This window comes from Felis catus, chromosome X (assembly GCF_018350175.1).
Source record: "Felis catus isolate Fca126 chromosome X, F.catus_Fca126_mat1.0, whole genome shotgun sequence".
Classification (NCBI taxonomy): Eukaryota; Metazoa; Chordata; class Mammalia; order Carnivora; family Felidae; genus Felis; species Felis catus.
The window spans coordinates 76,684,017-76,704,481 of NC_058386.1; the positions used below are offsets into that span (position 1 = coordinate 76,684,017).

A 20,465-nucleotide genomic window follows, 5' to 3' on the forward strand; every position below is an offset into this window, starting at 1 on the left:
CAAAATACAAGGATATAGAGAGAATTCTGAAAGCAGCTAGGGATAAACAGGCCTTAACATACAAAGGTAGACACATAAGGTTAATAGCAGACCTATCTACTGAAACTTGGCAGCACAGAAAAGAATGGCAGGAAATCTTCAATGTGATGAACAGAAAAATTATGCAGCCGAGAATCCTTTATCCAGCAAGTCTGTCATTCAGAACAGGAGAAATAAAGGTCTTCCCAAACAAACAAAACCTGAAGGAATTGATCACCACTAAACCAGCCCGACAACAGATCCTAAGGAGGATTCTGTAAGTGAAATGTTGCAGGGACCACAAAGTACCAGAGATATCACTACAAGCATGAAACCTACAGACATCACAATGACTCTAAACCCATATCTTTCTATAATAACACTGAACGTAAATGGACTAAATGCGCCAACCAAAAGACATAGGGTATCAGAATGGATAAGAAAACAACACCCATATATTTGCTGTCTACAAGAGACTCATTTTAGACCTGAGGCAACCTTCAGATTGAAAGTGAGGGGATGGAGAACTATCTATCATGCTACTGGAAGCCAAAAGAAAGCTGGAGTAGCCATACTTATATCAGACAAACTAGACTTTCAATTAAAGGCTGTAACAAGAGATGAAGAAGGGCATCATATAATAATTACAGGGTCTATCCATCAAGAATAGCTAACAATTATAAATGTCTATGCGCCAAATACAAGAGCCCCAAGTATATAAAACAATTATTCATAAACATAAGCAACCTTATTGATAAGAATGGGGTCATGGCAGGGGACTTTAATACTCCAGTTACAACAATGGATACATCATCTAGACACAGGATCAAAAAGAAACAAGGGCCCTGAATGATACATTGGATCAGATGGACTTGACAGATATATTTAGAACTCAGCATCCCAAAGCCACAGAATATACTTTCTTCTTGAGTGCACATGGAACATTCTCCAAGATAGATCACATACTGGGTCACAAAACAGCCCTTAATAGGTATAAAAGAATTGAGATCATACCATGAACACTTTCAGACCACAATGCTATGAAATGTGAAATCAACCACAGAAAAAAGTCTGGAAAACCTCCAAAAGCATGGAGGTTAAAGAACACCCTACTATAGAATGAATGGGTCAACCAGGAAATTAGAGAAGAAATTTAAAAATATATGGCAACAAACGAAAATGAAAATACAACAATCCAAATGCTTCGGGATTCAGCAAAGGCAGTCGGAGGGGAAAATACATTGCAATCCAGGCCTATCTCAAGAAACAAGAAAAATCCCAAATAAAAAATCTAACAGGACACCTAAAGGAAATAGAAGCAGAACAGCAAACACACCCAAAACCCAGCAGAAGAAGAGAAATAATAAAGATCAGAGCAGAAATAAACAATATAGAATCTAAAATCCTGTAGAGCAGATCAATGAAACCAAGAGTTGCTTTTTTGAAAAAATAAACAAAATTGACAAACCTCTAGCCAGGCTTCTCAAGAAGAAAAGGGAGATGACCAAAATAGATAAAATCATGAGTGAAAATGGAATTATTAAAACCAATCCATCAGAAATACAAGCAATTCTCAGGGAATACTATGAAAAATTATATGCCAAACAACTGGACAACGTGGAATAAATGGACAAATTCTTAAGCACCCCACACTTCCAAAACTCAAACAGAAAGAAATAGAAAGCTTGAACAGACCCATAACCGGCGAGGAAATTGAATCAGTTATCAAAAATCTCCCAACAAATAAGAATCCAGGACCAGATGGCTTCCCTGAGGAATTCTACCAGACGTTTAAAGCATAGATAATACCTATCCTTCTCAAGCCAGCATTCCTTTGATTCCCAAACCAGGGTGAGACCCAGCAAAAAAAGAACTACAGGCCAATATCCCTGATGAATATGGATGCAAAAATTCTCAACAAGATACTAGCAAATCCAATTCAACAGCATATAAAAAGAATTATTCACTATGATCAAGTGGGATTCATTCCTGGGCTGCAGGGCTGGTTCAACATTCACAAATCATTCAATGTAATACATCACATTAATAAATGTAAAGGTAAGAACCATAAGATCCTGTCAATCGATGCAGAAAATGCATTTGACAAAATTCAGCATCCTTTCTGAATAAAAACTCTCGAGAAAGGCCGGATGGGAGGAACACACAGAAACATCATTAAAGCCATTTATGAAAAGCCCACAGCTAATATTATCTTCAAAGGCAAAAAACTGAGAGCTTTCTCCCTGACATCAGGAACATGACAGGGATGTCCACTCTCACCACTGTTGTTTTCACATAGTGTTGGAAGGTCTAGCATCAGCAATCAGACAAGAAAAGGTAATCAAAGGCATCAAAATTGGCAATGATGAAGTCAAGCTTTCACTTTTTGCAGATGAGTTGATATTATACATGGAAAACCTGACAGACTCCACCAAAAATCTGCTAGAACTGATGCATGAATTCAACAAAGTCGCAGGATACAAAATCAATGTACATAAATCAGTTGCATTCTTATACACTAATAATGAAGCAACAGAAAGACAAATAAAGACACTGATCTCATTCACAATTGCACCAAGGATCATAAAATACCTAGGAATAAACCTAACCAAAGATGTAAAAGATGTGTATGCTGAAAAGTATAGAAAGCTTATGAAGGAAATTGAAGAAGATATAAAGAAATGGAAAAACATTCCGTGCTCATGGGTTGGAAAAATAAATATTGTCAAAATATCAATACTACCCAAAGCTGTCTACACATTCAATGCAATCCCAACCAAAATTGCACCAGCATTCTTCTCAAAGCTAGAACAAGCAATCGTAAAATTTGTATGGAACCCCAAAAGGCCCCGAATAGCCAAAGTAATTTTGAAGAAGGAGACCAAAGCAGGAGGCATCACAATCCCAGACTTTAGCCTCTACTCCAAAGCTGTCATCATCAAGACAGCATGGTATTGGCACAAAAACTGACACATAGACCAATGGAATAGAATAGAAACCCCAGAACTAGACCCACAAACGTATGGCCAACTAATCTTTGACAAAGCAGGAAAGAACATCCAATGGAAAAAAGACAGTCTCTTTAACAAATGGTGCTAGGAGAACTGGACAGCAACATGCAGAAGGTTGAAACTAGACCACTTTCTCGCACCATTCACAAAAATAAACTCAAAATGGAAAAAGGACCATCCAAACCCTAGAGGAGAAAGCAGGAAAAGACCTCTCTGACCTCAGCCGTAGTAATTTCTTACTTGACACATCCCGAAAGGCAAGGGAATTAAAAGCACAAATGAACTATTTGGATTTCATGAAGATAAAATGCTTCTGCACTGCAAAGTAAACAACCAACAAAACTAAAAGGCAACTAACGGAGTGGGAGAAGATATTTGCAAATGGCATATCGGACAAAGGGCTAGTATCCAGAATCTATAAAGCGCTTACCAAACTCCACGCCCAAAAATCAAATAATCCAGTGAAGAAATGGGCAGAAAAGATGAATAGACCCTTCTCTAAAGAAGACATCCATATGGCTGACAAGCACATGAAAACATGCTCAACGTCGCTCCTCATCAGGGAAATACAAGTCAAAACCACACTCAGATATCACCTCACGCCAGTCAGATTGGCTAAAATGAGCAAATCAGGAGACTATAGATGCTGGCGAGGATGTGGAGAAACGGGAACCGTCTTGCACTGTTGGTGGGAATGCAAACTGGTGCAGCCGCTCTGGAAAACAGTGTGGAGGTTCCTCAAAAAATGAAAAATAGACGTACCCTATGACCCAGCGATAGCACTGCTAGGAATTTACTCAAGGGATAGAGGAGTACTGATGCATAGGGGCACTTGTACCCCCTTATTTATAGCAGTACTTTCAATAATAACCAAATTATGGAAAGAGCATAAATGTCCATCAACTGGCGAATAAAGACATTGTAGTTTTTATATGCAATGGAACACTACGTGGCAATGAGAAAGGGTGAAATCTGGCCTTTTGTAGCCACGTGGATGGAACTGGAGATTGTTATGCTAATTGAAATAAGTCATACAGAGAAAGACAGATACCATATGTTTTTTCATATGTGGATCCCAAGAAACTTAACAGAAGACCATGGGGGAGGGAAAGTAGAAAACAACAACAAAAAAGTTAGAGGGGAAGGAGCCAAACCATAAGAGACTCTTAAAACATGAGAACAAACTGAGGGTTGATGGGGTTTGGGAGGGAGAGGTGGGTGGGTGATGGGTATTGAGGAGGGCACCTGTTGGAATGAGCAGTGGGTGTTGTATGGAAACCAATTTGACAATAAATTTTATATTTAAAAAAAAAGAATAAATGAACTTCTAAAAAAAAGATAAAGGCAGTTCTACTGGAGTGCAGTTAGGGGGGTGGTAAGGCTTGGTGTAAGCAAGTTAGAGAGAGAGTGTTGGTGCTGTGCTCGTCCTCACAGAGGGCTCTGTACTTATGCTGTGGGGCAAGGGAGAGAAATGGCACTTACTGGTTCCTTGTTCCTGGAGGGGTCTCTCCAGGATGGATCTCTGAGATAAGCAAATCACCTCTGTACCTTGATCCTCAGGCACTCTTCAGATCACTGTTTCCCTGCTCTGTGCCCACTGGTTGTTTGCCTGCCCTCCCTCTGAAAGCAGCTCAGTGCCCTCTCAGCTCTATCCCAGTGAAGCCCACTGACCTTTAAAATTCCAGGCTTTAAATCCTTCTTTTTGCCAGAAGTTATAAAACTCAGTGCCTCTCATTTTCCAATCCAATTGCTATGCGGATTTGTTTTCCCTGTGAATTAACCTATATGTTAGTCTGTCTCTGGTCCTTTCTGTCACCATGGCTCTCTCTTCTCACTGCAGTGGCCATGCTCTGTTTCTCTCCTGAGAACTGCGTCTCTGCACCTCCTACCTCCTTCGATGTGACTTCTTCTCTGCTTTTAGTTGTGGAGTTTGTTCTCTCAATCCTCAGATCAATTCTTGGGGTATTTAGGATGGTTTGATAGTTATCTTGTTCCATTCATGAGATGAGGCAGCCTAGCATCCTCCTACTCTGCTGCTATCTTCTAAGTCGCAGTAAATATTTAAATTGACTACACACACAAAGGTGATGCATATAAAGCACTTCTCAAAGTCTCTGGCCCATAGGCACCTGATAGATGGGTAACAGATGTTGGTTCCTTTTACCATTAAATGATCATACTACCATTTGATGAAAGAAGAACATCTAAGGTCCTGAAGAACTAAGGTCATGAATAACTGAAGCAAATGGATAGAAATCTTCACCCATTCATAATTCAACAAATATGTATTAAGTGCCTATTATGTGTGAGCTATTGTTCTAGATGGTATGTATGTAAATGTGAGCAGAGCAGATCAACAAATCCCCGTACTTGTGTAGATGATGTTCTAGTGGAGAGCAATAAGAATGAGTAAATAAGTAAATGGAGTATATGGTATATTTGAGACTAAATAAGTAAATAGAAAATATAATATATTTGAGATCAGTGCTATGGAGAAAAGTAAAGGTGGGAGGACGTAAGAGGAAGTAAGGGAGAGTGGATTGCAAGTTTTTGTTTAGAATGAGAAAGTAACTTTTGAGTATAGGTCTTAAAAGAAGGGAAGGAGCTAGCCATGCTAAAAGTAAAAGTGAAAGCTTCCACTCAGCACTAGCAAAGGCTCTGAGTAAGACACGTGTGGTGATTTCAAAGAGGTAGGAAGTAAGCATGGTTGAAGGGGATACTAACAGATAATAGCTAGAGACACAATCACTGTGGTAATGGGGCCGGATCACTGAGGGCCTTTCAGGTTGTGGTAATAACTTACTCTTTGTGAAGATGAAAAGCTAAAGTAGGCTCTCCTCACTTTTAATCTGAATAATGATCATGGTCATGATAATACATTATCTTAATTCTGTAATTCTTTGATCATACGTACTTATCTAATGACTATTTTATAGACAAAAAAGCTGAGACATAAAATGTCTAAGTAACTTCCCCAAGGTCATACAGCTAGTGAATGGTAGTGTCAAGGTTCAAACCCATTTCTGTCTGAATCCAAAGTCTGTGCTCAGTAACTATTCTGATTAGAAATTTGAACTTTATTATATAAGTTGTAAAGAACCATTGGATTCATTGAAGGAAGAGAGTAGCATGCTCATATTCATTTTCAAGAAGCATGCATAGGTTGAATCATATAGGATAAAATGAAGCAGAGAAAGTGGAATGCCATTCTACCTTCTCATACATTATCTCTACATAGTTACCACTTACGTATAAAAGATGAGCTACCACCTCATTCCTAAAGGGAGCCATTTGAGAGTCATCACTTTCTTTGCCACCAACATGATCACTCATTAATTTAATCACGAGTTTAAAACTTGATTTTTCCCTTTCCCTCATTCCAAATATTCTTTTTCACTGACTTAATCCTGTTTGTCTTCACAATGTGTGTTGAATTTGTTTTCTTCACCTTTTTTTTACATATATCCTAGTTATTTTACTTTTAGCAGTCCTTAATATTTGCCACCAAGTTACTCTCCTATATCTTCTCTTTTCTGTACAATTTTGTGTTTTTTCCAAAGTTCTGAGCTCCCTGAGACTTTAAAGGTACCATGCATCATTTGTCTCTGATCTTTATTGTTCAGCACAATCCATAGCCCACAGTGGATCACTGGGTGTACTTCTACATTTATATTTGCTTTGCTTCTAACTTGCTTACTCTTACAACCACATGGTGCTCCATTCCTAAGAGACACAAGGTAACTTTATTCTGGCACTCACTCCCACCTAACTCTCAACAAATATGATGTCCTGGAAAAGTCTGGGCTTTGTAATCAACCTTTCTGTGTATGTATGGGTGTGTGTGTACATTCACACACACACACACACACACACACACACACACACACACACGAATAGAGTTTAATTTAGAAGTATTACTCTTATAACCCACACAAGTGAGAACTTATGTGGGGAAAAATCTTCATTCAGAAACGTATATTGCCTACCTAGTATGCTTTAGCATTCTCCTAGGTACTTTGGATAAAAATTAAGAAAACAGGGAGGGTCTCTAACCTTGAAAGAGCCCATATTGATTGGAAAAAAAAAACCTACTGTATTAAAATGTTTATAGTGAAGGAAAATGGCTCAAAAAAAGGCATTAATTATTCCTAAGATAGAAAAGTCTTCAAACAGAAGTTGATAGTTGAATAGTCTTGAAATACGAGTAGGTATTCACCTGCCATAAAAAAGAAGGGAGAAGGAGGGGGCATCTAGAGAGAACAATATGTGGAAAAGCATAATGGTATGATGTCAAATGGTATGTTCATGCATTTGTAATCAGAACAAAGAGATGGGCATGCCTCAAAAAGCAGCAGGGGACATATTAGAAAGGTAGGCAAGGGACAGCTCTCAAAGAGCCTTGTATGCAAAACAAAGAAGTTTTTAGGCTTTTCTAGTAGAAGAGGGGAGACTTTGTAATGAGAACTTTGAGTGGATTCTTACCTTTTCAAAAAAAAATCTGAAAAGTAAGATCTGTGTGGAGAGGCTAAATTTACTAAAATTGTTTAGTTTAAAGAACAGGACACATTGAGAAGGGACCTTTCACTCTGTGAGAGGTGGTTATACAGACAACAGTGACCAGTTATTTTCAGTTCCCACTGAGGACAGAGCAAGAAGAAATAGGTTTAAATCTCAGAAGAGGGGAAAATTACCTACAGACGGGGTCCTTCACAAAAAGATTGAGTGTGGCAAATGTACATGATTAAAATGTTGTCTCAGGCTCTCTGTGTGCTGGCTTCTATGTGCTCAGAACTGCCTAATTTCAAAGATAGGGCAAATACTAGATTTTCAGGCTTGAATGAAAGTATTTAAAATAAAAAATCTCTTACATGGCAATTAGTTATTCAGATATCTTGCTATCTGCCTAACCTATAGTGGTTGAAATATATTGGAACATGTCAAATGCAAACACTGTTTCATAATATAGCATTCATTTTTATAAGAAAAAAGAGAAACTATCCAAATTTACTATAGATATTTGCTATTCTGTCATAGGTATCTTATATTCATGTACCATTTCAGAAAGCTATTAAAGATTAGGTAGATACAATTAGTATAAATTTAGTTATTAATCTTTATGAGGAACATTTATTGGTCATATGATTATAATTAAAATCATTCTATACTTTATTAACTGATGGTACTTTATCAGTGACTATAGTGAATTGCTCTATCTTCCTTTTATTGTTATCATTAGCTGATGACTCAGCTTATTAAAATATTATAAAGCATTTTTAGCTCTTTCAATTTCCAATTTCTGGAACCACTGTTTGTATTTTTATTATGTGGCAATATATGCAAGACATAAGATTATAGGGTGAGTATTTTTTCCATCATCATTTTGTACCTTATAAAGAGAAGTCACATATCTATCTTGTACTTATGCCTAACTGTGGCTGGTGAGAGGGAGACAGGGAAATCACAGGCAGGGTTGCCAAAAGGCACTTGGCTCCTGGTGGAAGCAAACCTTGAAATGTTGACAGTATCGCCACTACTGAGATTTGGGCAATCTGGACAAGTATTATTAGAATATTTGATGTTAATGTAAAATTATCATAATTTAAAGTTAACTAGATATCAAATGGAAACCAGTTTTATTTCTTAATAAACTAACTCAAACATTTTGGAAGCGATTTTACACATATTCATATTAGATTATATTACCCCAAGAGATGTATATATCCAACTAGTGTACTTGGAAGAGCAAATTATTGGATAAATGCCATTAACCGTTAGAACTTATGAAGGTGAATGTTCTTGGTTGCCTTCTGTGCTGACATTGAACAATACAATAGGTCCTGAGAGAGAGAGAGACAATGCCTAATGCATGAATGGTGCAGATGCAGTAAGAGAGTCTGAAGACATGGTAATAAAAAGCAAACATACTTTAATAAGTAAAAATTATGTTCCCCTTTATTTTCACAGTATATATTTATTTTTAAATGGGTGGGCTAAGGGTCATACATATAGAGAAAAATTACAAAGAATACACTATTTGTCACAATTATTCCCTACCAGTTTAAAACCTTAAAATAGACTGTCTGTGTGAAGTTATTTAAAAAATAAATATTGTGATACAGATTTAGCAATTTGTCTCCCATAACAACTAAGATATTTCTCGATTTGACAAAATAAGCACTTGCCCATGTTTGTCCATGCTTTGAAGGGGATATTACAAGTTTTTTTTTTTTTTTTTTTTTTAAGCGTATCCATGCTTTGCCTGCAGGTCTTTCTGATTTGAACAAAGATACCAAGATATTTATTTAACCAAAATGTTATGCTTTCATTTATCTTTTTGGAATGTAACCATTGATTTTACTAAATTTCTTAACAGAAATTAAGTTAATGGACCTGATTCTGAATAAATATTTATTAATTAAAAGCTGTTTCTGAAAATTAAGCTTTCATAAGTATACGTGCCAAAAGCTGGTTTTTAAATCACCCATAAAATTGACATATGAGCACAATGCTATTTTTCTATTTTTGTGTTTTCCTTTCCAGTATTGGCCATGTGCATTTAAAATACTCAAATATAGGGGCACCTGGATGGCTCGGTTGGGCATCTGACTTTGGCTCAGGTCATGATCTTGCAGTTTCTGGGTTTTGAGCCCCGTGTTGGGCTCTGTGATGGCAGCTTGGAGGCTGGAGCCAGCTTCGGATTCTGTGTCTCCGTCTCTCTCTGGCCCTCCCCCGCTCATGCTCTGTCTGCCTTTCTAAATAAATATTAAGAAGTAATAAAATAAAATACTTTAATATATGTATTTGATGTCCTGACAAATTAGGTAGGTTTTTGTTGTTGTTGTTGGTGGTGGTGGTGGTGTGTGTGCATCTGTATAGTCTCCACAGTTTATAAAATATAGGTCAATTTCTTTTCCTTCAGAAAGATGTACCTTCTATTTTACCTAAGCAACTAATGTTTTTAAGGTTTAGGAATTCAAGTATTTTGTAAAAAAAGAAAAGAAAATGTGAACTTTCTTATAATTCGTAATATCCAGCATACTCTGAAAATGATGCACTTTGTAAACATATACCACCATAATCCCAGATAAAGACCTCTCTTTAGGAAAATGAGCCTCCCATTGAATCCTTTAGAGTAAACGCCTTGGTTAACACAAGTTGCCCTTGAGGTTTTGATGCTGTTTGTTCTTATTTACAGCTTGTCCTTAAATTGTGTCATTTCAGCCTTATAGTACTTGAAATTGTTAGGGGGAGCAACAAGATAATGCAAAATTTTAAATATTTCACCTATGTGGGATAAAGTAATCCCAGAAATTCTAAAAGAAATCATCATTACCTTGTCACCACCTGACTTGTCAACATAATGCCTCCTGTGGCTTTGTTTTGAGCCTTGAGACTAGTATTTCTTTTAAGTTCTTCATATCACAGCGACATAAATAATTGTTAAAAAGCTGTAGTACAAAACAGATTCAGTATGGGTCTGATTGTTTAAATGTGATTTTTTTTTCCTCAGTCACTAAAACAGTAAATATTAAATTATTCTGTTAATTCCCTATCTTCCACAGCCTTTCATAAACCTGTTGGGGAAGAGTATACATTTATTCTAAACGGAGTTATCCTTCAAGCTAAAAACCCTGTATCAGTATGAATATCAGTAGGAAAACCCATCATCTAAGGAATATAGAATAAAACATCCAATAAAAATGAGAAAACTTTATACTTTATTCTATATTTATCCTTTGTTTGTAGGTAAATCCTTGATTTCTTTTGCATCTTAGTCTAGTATGAGTGTTATATTAAAGACAAAGCTGAGATTTTCATCATAGATATTTTGTCCTATATTTTAAAGATTTTTATCATTCTAACTATAGCATCTCTTTTCTAAAGTTGTCTCTGAAAAAGAAATACCATATGTAAACGGAAAAAAAAGTCATTAGAATTATGTGCTCAGATTCTATTTTATTAATTTTTTTAACGTCTTATTTATTTTTGAGACACAGAGAGACAGAGCATGAACGGGAGAGGGGCAGAGGTAGAGGGAGACACAGAATCGGAAGCAGGCTCCAGGCTCTGAGCCATCAGCCTAGAGCCCGAGGCGGGGCTTGAGCTCACGGACCGCGAGATTGTGACCTGAGCTGAAGTCCGACGCTTAACTGACTGAGCCACCCAGGCGCCCCTCCAATTCTATTTTAAATCAGCATAAGAAGTTTTCAGTTTTTCTTTTTTGATGGCCTACCCAAGTAAAGGAAAACAAAAATTTACTTACTACTTTCCATTCATTTGTATCCGTAATGGTTACAAATAAATATAAAAGCTCACAAACAAATCCAGCTTTCATTAATACATTTCTGTGATAAAGCAAAAACAAATACTGACAACATAAGCACACATTAACTAAGACTGTACTTAACAGTACTTGAATTAATGCTCTTTTCTCAGAGAATAGTTCATTTTTTGCCATAATAATTTAGACTTTTAAAATCTATATATTAAAATTTAAACTTTCTCTTTTTTGGGTCATCTTTCTTTTAAAATATGGTGTTCATTTTAAAATATAGAGCACTGATGGGGCGCCTGGGTGGTGCAGTCGGTTAAGCGTCCGACTTCAGCCAGGTCATGATCACGCGGTCGTGAGTTCGAGCCCCGCGTCGGGCTCTGGGCTGATGGCTCGGAGCCTGGAGCCTGTTTCTGATTCTGTGTGTCCCTCTCTCTCTGCCCCTCCCCCGTTCATGCTCTGTCTCGCTCTGTCCCAAAAATAAATAAAAAACGTTGAAAAAAAAATTTTAAAAAAATAAAAATAAAAAAATAAAATATAGAGCACTGTTCCTAGACCCCATTAGGGAGCTACCAACTAACTTTTTTTAAATTTTAAATTAATTATAATGAATTGAGTTCATTTATTTCACTTGTTGAAGAAAAGGTCTATATTTATATTACCCAAAATATTGTTATTTTATTCCAGATCAGAGATACTAAGTCAGCAGATCAAAAAACAACCCTCTTGCATTTTATTGCTGAAATTTGTGAGGAAAAATACCGGGATATCCTGAAATTTCCGGAAGAACTGGAACATGTTGAAAGTGCAAGCAAAGGTAATTGATTTGTAGCTTTTTTTGAGACTATTCCTCGCCTAAGTATTATATTTTAAGTGGTAATATTAAATAAACTTATTAACCATATTTTTCTGTTTATGGATATAAGAAAAGCAGGAAGATAATTTCCATTAGCATATATTTGACAATATAGTGCATTTTAATGACCTACTTTTTACTTAATTTTTTAATACTGCTAGGTTATTTGAGCTTTCATATCTCTTATGAGATAGTATGTTCATTCATTCATTTCATAATCACTTAAGTGTATATTGTTTGCAAAGGAACCATACCATGGGGCTTTTGATGATATCAATATGATGGTGGGACAGTTCTTGCTTGAATATATTTAATTTCTAGAAGGTAAAAAAAGACATATATCCACATAGTTTATAAAATAAGGATGAATATGAGAAGTACTACACAAAAAGATACTGTACTATAATTTAAATGAGATAAGAAGTTCCTTTTGAATATGTAGATAAGAGAAGGCTTCCTGGAAGAGGTCAAAGTGTGAAGCATGAGCACAGGATTTTTACAGATATGGAAAAGAGGCATGTGAGCAAATAATATGAGTAAAAAACAGTGGCACAATATGTTAAGATGGGTGAAAGAATGGTTGAAAGTGAGATTATATATATGTGGAGAAGGAGAAGTACATTTTCCCTCAGGTAAGAAAGCTATGCCATAAATCTTATATTTGAAATCACACTATATTAATTCCATTTCTCTATAACTCTGAGGATTTTCAGTAAAGACTCAAAAGCATATACATTTCCCAAGTTTATTACAAATCATATAAACTTGTTAGTGTTCATTGAAGGGGGAAAAAAGTATGTCTATGAAACCCAGAATATTTTTTGTATAATATTGTTCAGTGGTCATCTCTGCCTGCCTGGTATTGTCAATCAAATCCTGAATGTATTTCTTTAATTTAATCCAGTGTGTCTCATTTTGTGGTCCCAGGACCAGAATAACAAAAGGAGACAAAGTATGACTCCATAGTACTTTCCTTTTTGTTAAAAAAATCTTAAAGATATGATGTAAAATTATACGCACTGCCAATTGCTTTTCTAAAGAATTTCTATATCTTGGCCCTTACATTTAAAAATACACCATTATGACTAGTCATATCTACTACTAACATGTAACTAATGTGGGATAATAGCAATATTTAAAAAAAATTATAATTGGAAACATGAGAAATGTCACAAATAAGACCAGTTCTGAAATTCGATCATGTCATCCTATTATTACTGTTTAATTGCCCTCTACCATAATTTTTTCTAAATTTTATTTGTCCAATATGTAGATTCAATTCCAGAAAGATAATGAGAAGTATATCAATAATGTGTTTAAATAAAATGATGTTAATTTTATGATGATGATTTTTAGTTCTTAATTTTTAAATTTTTAGTTCTTACACCAAGGATACTTTAGATAAATATATCTGATAACCATTTTTATTCAAAATAATCTGGGACGACTGTAATGAAATGTATAATGAAGTTTATATCAGCTTTTATTTTTAAGTCTAGATACTATTTTATCTATCTATCTATCTATATATATATATTTCTATATTGTCATATATTTGTGTCTCTGTCTATATCATTTCATACATACCTTTAGCCACCACTGGTATTGATGAAGGTAGCCTGTAGATCACAGCCTTCTGAGTTAGATATTATAAAGTTCTAATCCTAGCTGTATAACTTAGTTCTATAACCTTGAGCTACTAATGTAACTTCCCAAGTTTTGTTTCCTCATTTGTAAAATGGGAATTATACTAACAAGAAGAACACATGAGTTGACGTGTTTAAAGCATTAAATAAAAGGCTTGGCACATATCTAAATATGTAGCTGTTGCTATACCACTATCTTTATTAGTAGTAGATATCATATTCATTATACTACTACAAATATTGTAGTCACTGCCATTGTCTTGTTAGAAGGGGATAATCATAAGGGCACCTATAGTTCCTACAGTTGCAGCCAACTATGTATTATATCCAGTTCTATTTCTTTCCTGTGTGGGGGTTTTGGTAAATCCTTTCATATTTTTCTTTTACAGTATCACCAACTTTTTTCTTCCTGTCTATCAAAAGCAAAATCTCTGTTGTACTTTGATTATTTATGCTTTTCTGTGTTCTTCATGCCAGTGTTTTCAAAAGATTGTTGCGAGAAATCCTCTTCCTATCTCACTGTTTGGGCCACAGCAATCCCCATTCTCAAGTTATTTTGACTAGTTTTTTCTCTTTCCCTATGAAATTCAGTCTCAACTTAAATTCTTAAGTGCATTACACCTTTTTGCATCCCTCTTTAATCTCCTCCTAGTTCTCATTTCAGTGTGCTGAGACATATTTTCTCTTGTGCCATTTTATTGCTTTCTAGTAATCCTGCCTCTGTGTATGATTTCATTCTGCATCCCATGCCTAGAAATCTCAACTTCCCTGTCCTCTAAGACAACTATCATTTGTCAAAACCCTGTTCAGAATCCATTTTTTAAATGTTTTGCTACTGAATCTCTAGGAAGAAATACTCTGGAATTTAGTCTACAGAGAATAAAAACAAAACATGGTAAAGGTCAGCCAGGTACCTCTTGTTTACAGTTCAATACTTTTCCTTGTCTTGTTTGCTTAATATGAGTTCAAAGTTGTTTGAAACACATTCTGTAACCTAAGAACTGTGCATAGCATGTATATAGTCAAATAGTAAAAAGACAAACAGATGAGCACTATATAATTCATTTTGTTTGATGATGGGCTATCTTTATGTGAAATGATAACCTTAAAAAAAAGAGAGAAGGAGAGAGAGGCAGACACAGAATCCAAGGCAGGCTCCAGGCTCTGAGCTGTCTGCACAGAGCCTGACGTGGGGCTTGACCACATTGACCTACTTCCTTGAGTTGCAGAAGCCAATATGGTGGAGAAATAGGGGGAATCCCTACTTCCTGTATTTCTCAAACAAAGAAGTGTAGAAGCCAAAGGAGTTTGAATATCAGAGCCTGGGAGGAAAAGAGACTGAATCTACTAGGAAGAAAATGGGAAAGTAGAAAAAGATAGGGCTACCCCAAGCAACAAATCAAAACACACCTGATGGAGGGTCCAAAATATTACTACCAGTATGGTAATAAAATAACCAAAGTCACAACAACAGAGAGCAAGTAACAATCTCCAAAAAACACCTCCTGAAGGGCCAGGCCCTGGACAGTGTATGACCCTCCTTTAATATAGCAGTGCTCGCAAATCCAGAGTACACCACAAACTTTTAAAACACATAAGGGACAGAACACTAGCCAAAATTCTGAAATGGAATAATTCTCATCAAAAGAAATTCCAGTAAATAGTGACGGCTAACAAATTGATCAAGACCAATTGAAGCAATATAACTTAACAAGAACTTAGAATAATAGTCATGAAATTAAATACTGGGCTTGGAAAAAGCATAGAGGACAGCAGAGAATCTATTGCTACAGAGATCAAGGGACTAAAGAATAGTCATGATGAATTAAAAAATGCTACAAATGAGGTGCAAAATAAAATGGAGGTGACCACAGCTCAGATTGAAGAGGCAGAGGAGAGAATAGGTGAATTAGAAGATAAAATTATGGAAAAAGAGGAAGCTGAGAAAAAGAGAAAAAAATCCAGGAATAAGAGGGGAGAATTAGAGAACTAATTTATGGAATCAAATGGAACAATATCTGTATCATAGGAATTCCAGAAGAAGAAGAGAGAGAGAAAGGGGCTGAAGGTGTACTTGAACAAATCATTTCAGACAGCTTCCCCGATATGGGGAAGGAAAAAGGCAATGAAATCCAAGAGGCACAGAGGACTCCCTTCAGACGTAACTTGAATCGATTTTCTGCATGACATATCATAGTGGAACTTGAAAAATACAAGGATATAGAGAGAATTCTGAAAGCAGCTAGGGATAAACGGGCCTTAACATACAAAGGTAGACACATAAGGTTAATAGCAGACCTATCTACTGAAACTTGGCAGCACAGAAAAGAATGGCAGGAAATCTTCAATGTGATGAACAGAAAAATTATGCAGCCGAGAATCCTTTATCCAGCAAGTCTGTCATTCAGAACAGGAGAAATAAAGGTCTTCCCAAACAAACAAAACCTGAAGGAATTGATCACCACTAAACCAGCCCGACAACAGATCCTAAGGAGGATTCTGTAAGTGAAATGTTGCAGGGACCACAAAGTACCAGAGATATCACTACAAGCATGAAACCTACAGACATCACAATGACTCTAAACCCATATCTTTCTATAATAACACTGAACGTAAATGGACTAAATGCGCCAACCAAAAGACATAGGGTATCAGAATGCATAAGAAAACAACACCCATATATTTGCTGTCTACAAGAGACTCATTTTAGACCTGAGGCAACCTTCAGATTGAAAGTGAGGGGATGGAGAACTGTCTATGAAACTACTTGAAGGGAAAAGAAAGCTGGAGTAGCCATACTTATGTCAGACAAACTAGACTTTAAATTGAAGGCTGTAACAAGACATGAAGAAGGGCATTATATAATAATTACAGGGTCTATCCATCAGGAAGAGCTAACAATTATAAATGTCTATGCACCGAATATAGGAGCCTCCAAATATATAAAACATTTAATCACAAACATAAGCAACATTATTGTTAAGAATGTGGTAATTGCAGGGGACTTTAACTCCACTTACAGAAATGGATAGATCATCTAGACAGAGAATCAATAAAGAAACAAGGGCCCTAAATGATACATTGGATCATATGGACTTGACAGATATATTTAGAACTCAGCATCCCAAAGCAACAGAATATACTTTCTTCTTGAGTGCACATGGAACATTCTCCAAGATAGATCACACACTGGGTCACAAAACAGCCCTTAATAGGTATAAAAGAATTGAGATCATACCATGCACACTTTCAGACGACAATGCTATGAAATGTGAAATCAACCAGAGGAAAAAGTCTGGAAAACTTCTAAAAGCATGGAGGCTAAAGAACACCATACTAAAGAATGAATGAGTCAGCCAGGCAATTAGAGAAGAAATTAAAAAATGTATGGCAACAAACGAAAATGAAAATACAACAATCCAGTGCTCGCTTCGGCAGCACATATACTAAATTGGAATGATACAGAGAAGATTAGCATGGCCCCTGCACGAGGATGACACGCAAATTCGTGAAGTTTTCCATATTTTTCGTCACCACTAAAACAGCCCTAGAAGACATCCTAAGGGGGATCCTGTGAGACAAAGAACCAGAGACATCGCTACAAGCATGAAACCTACGGACATCACAATGACTCTAAACCCGTATCTTTCTATAATAACACTGAATGTAAATGGACTAAATGCACCAACCAAAAGACATAGGGTATCAGAATGGATAAAAAAACAAGACCCATCTATTTGCTGTCTACAAGAGACTCATTTTAGACCTGAGGACACCTTCAGATTGAGAGTGAGGGGATGGAGAACTATTTATCATGCCACTGGAAGTCAAAAGAAAGCTGGAGTAGTCATACTTATATCAAACTAGACGTTAAATTAAAGGCTGTAACAAGAGATGAAGAAGGACATTATATAATAATCACAGGATCTATCCATCAGGAAGAGCTAACAATTATAAATGTCTATGCGCGGAATACAGGAGCCCACAAATATATAAAACAATTACAAACATAAGCAACCTTATTGATAAGAATGTGGTAATTGCAGGGGACTTTAACACTCCACTTACAGAAATGGATAGATCATCTAGACACACGGTCAATAAATAAACAAGGGCCCTGAATGATACAATGGATCATATGGACTTGACAGATATATTTAGAACTCTGAATCCCAAGCAACAGAATAAACTTTTGTCTCAAGTGCACATGGAACATTCTCCAAGATAGATCACATACTGGGTCACAAAACAGCCCTTCATGAGTTTACAAGAATTGAAATCATACCATGCATACTTTCAGACTACAATGCTATGAAGCTTGAAATCAACCACAGGAAAAGTCTGGAAAACCTACAAAGCATGGAGGTTAAAGAACACCCTACTAAAGAATGAATGGGTCAACCAGGCAATTAGAGAAGAAATTAAAAAATATATGGAAACAAACAAAAATGAAAATACAACAATCCAAAAACTTTGGGATCCAGTGAAGGCAGTCCTGAGAGGAAAATACATTGCAATCCAGGCCTATCTAAAGAAACAAGAAAAATCCCCAGTACAAAATCTAACAGCACACCTAAAGGAAATAAAGGCAGAACAGCAAAGACAGCCTAAACCCAGCAGAAGAAGAGAAATAATAAAGATCAGAGCAGAAATAAACAATACAGAATCTAAAAAAAATGTAGAGCAGATCAATGAAACCAAGAGTTGGTTTTTTGAAAAAATAAACAAAATGGATAAAGCTCTAGCCAGGCTTCTCAAAAAGAGAAGGGAGATGACCCAAATAGATAAAATCATGAACGAAAATGGAATTATTACAACCAATCCCTCAGGGATACAAACAATTATCAGGGAATACTATGAAATATTATATGCCAACAAATTGGACAACCTGGAAGAAATGGGCAAATTCCTAAACACCCACACGCTTCCAAAACTCAATCAGGAGGAAATAGAAAGCTTGAACAGACCCATAACCAGCGAAGAAATTGAATCAGTCATCAAAAATCTCCCAACAAATAAGAGTCCAGGACCAGATGGTTTCCCAGGGGAGTTCTACCAGACGTTTAAAGCAGAGATAATACCTATCCTTCTCAAGCTATTCCAAGAAATAGAAAGGGAAGGAAAACTTCCAGACTCATTCTATGAAGCCAGTATTACTTTGATTCCTAAACCAGACAGAGACCCAGTAAAAAAAGAGAACTACAGGCCAATATCCCTGATGAATATGGATGCAAAAATTCTCAATAAGATACTAGCAAATCGAATTCAACAGCATATAAAAAGAATGATTCACCATGATCAAGTGGGATTCATTCCTGGGATGCAGGGCTGGTTCAACATTCACAAATCAATCAACGTGATACATCACATTAATAAAAGAAAAGATAAGAACCATATGATCCTGTCAATCGATGCAGAAAAGGCCTTTGACAAAATTCAGCACCATTTCTTAATAAAAACCCTTGAGAAAGTCGGGACAGAAGGAACATACTTAAAGATCATAAAAGCCATTTATGAAAATCCCACAGCTAACATCATCCTCAATGAGGAAAAACTGAGAGCTTTTTCCCTGAGATGAGGAACACGACAGGGATGCCCACTCTCACCGCTGTTGTTTAACATAGTGTTGGAAGTTCTAGCATCAGCAATCAGACAACAAAGGAAATCAAAGGCATCAAATTTGGCAAAGATGAAGTCAAGCTTTCACTTTTTGCAGATGACATGATATTATACATGGAAAATCCGATAGACTCCACCAAAAGTCTGCTAGAACTGATACATGAATTCAGCAAAGTTGAAGGATACAAAATCAATGTACAGAAATCAGTTGCATTCTTATACACTAACAATGAAGCAACAGAAAGAGAAATAAAGAAACTGATCCTATTCACAATTGCACCAAGAAGCATAAAATACCTAGGAATAAACCTAATCAAAGATGTAACAGATCTGTATGCTGAAAACTATAGAAAGCTTATGAAGGTAATTGAAGAAGATGTAAAGAAATGGAAAGACATTGCCTGCTGATGGATTGGAAGAATACATATTATCAAAATGTCAATACTACCCAAAGCGATCTACACATTCAATGCAATCCCCGTCAAAATTGCACCAGCATTCTTCTCGAAACTCGAACAAGCAATCCAAAAATTCATATGGAACCACAAAAGGCCCCGAATAGCCAAAGGAATTTTGAAGAAGAAGACCAAAGCAGGAGGCATCACAATCCCAGACTTTAGCCTCTACTACAAACCTGTCATCATCAAGACAGCATGGTATTGGCAGAAAAACAGAGACGTAGACCAATGGAATAGAATAGAAACCCCAGAACTAGACCCACAAACGTATGGCCAACTCATCTTTGACAAAGCAGGAAAGAATAGCCAATGGAAAAAAGACAGCCTCTTTAACAAATGGTGCTAGGAGAACTGGACAGCAATATGCAGAAGATTGAAACTTGACCACTATCTCACACCATCCAAAAAAATAAACTCAAAATGGATAAAGGACCTGAATGTGAAACAGGAAACCTTCAAACCCTAGAGGAGAAAGCAGGAAAAGACCTCTCTGACCTCAGACGTGGCAATCTCTTACTTGACACATCCCGAAAGGCAAGGGAATTAAAAGAAAAAATGAACTACTGGGAACTTATGAAGATAAAA

At 36.3% G+C, this 20,465-nt stretch overlaps 1 protein-coding gene and 1 non-coding gene across 6 annotated transcripts in view; both read left to right on the top strand.

Moving 5' to 3' along the window:
- The window catches only part of DIAPH2 (diaphanous related formin 2), a 1,008,663-nt gene that overhangs the window by 501,379 nt on the left and 486,819 nt on the right, over positions 1–20,465 (top strand). For all 5 annotated transcript variants that reach the window (XM_023249470.2, XM_019824053.3, XM_023249471.2 and 2 more), the window contains one exon: positions 11,989–12,118. In XM_023249470.2, the coding sequence (XP_023105238.1) occupies positions 11,989–12,118 (130 nt within the window). The remainder of the gene's footprint in view (positions 1–11,988; positions 12,119–20,465) is intronic.
- Positions 17,226–17,331, top strand: LOC111558813. Its single transcript, XR_002739952.2, has one exon. It is a non-coding gene; the product is annotated as a U6 spliceosomal RNA (small nuclear RNA).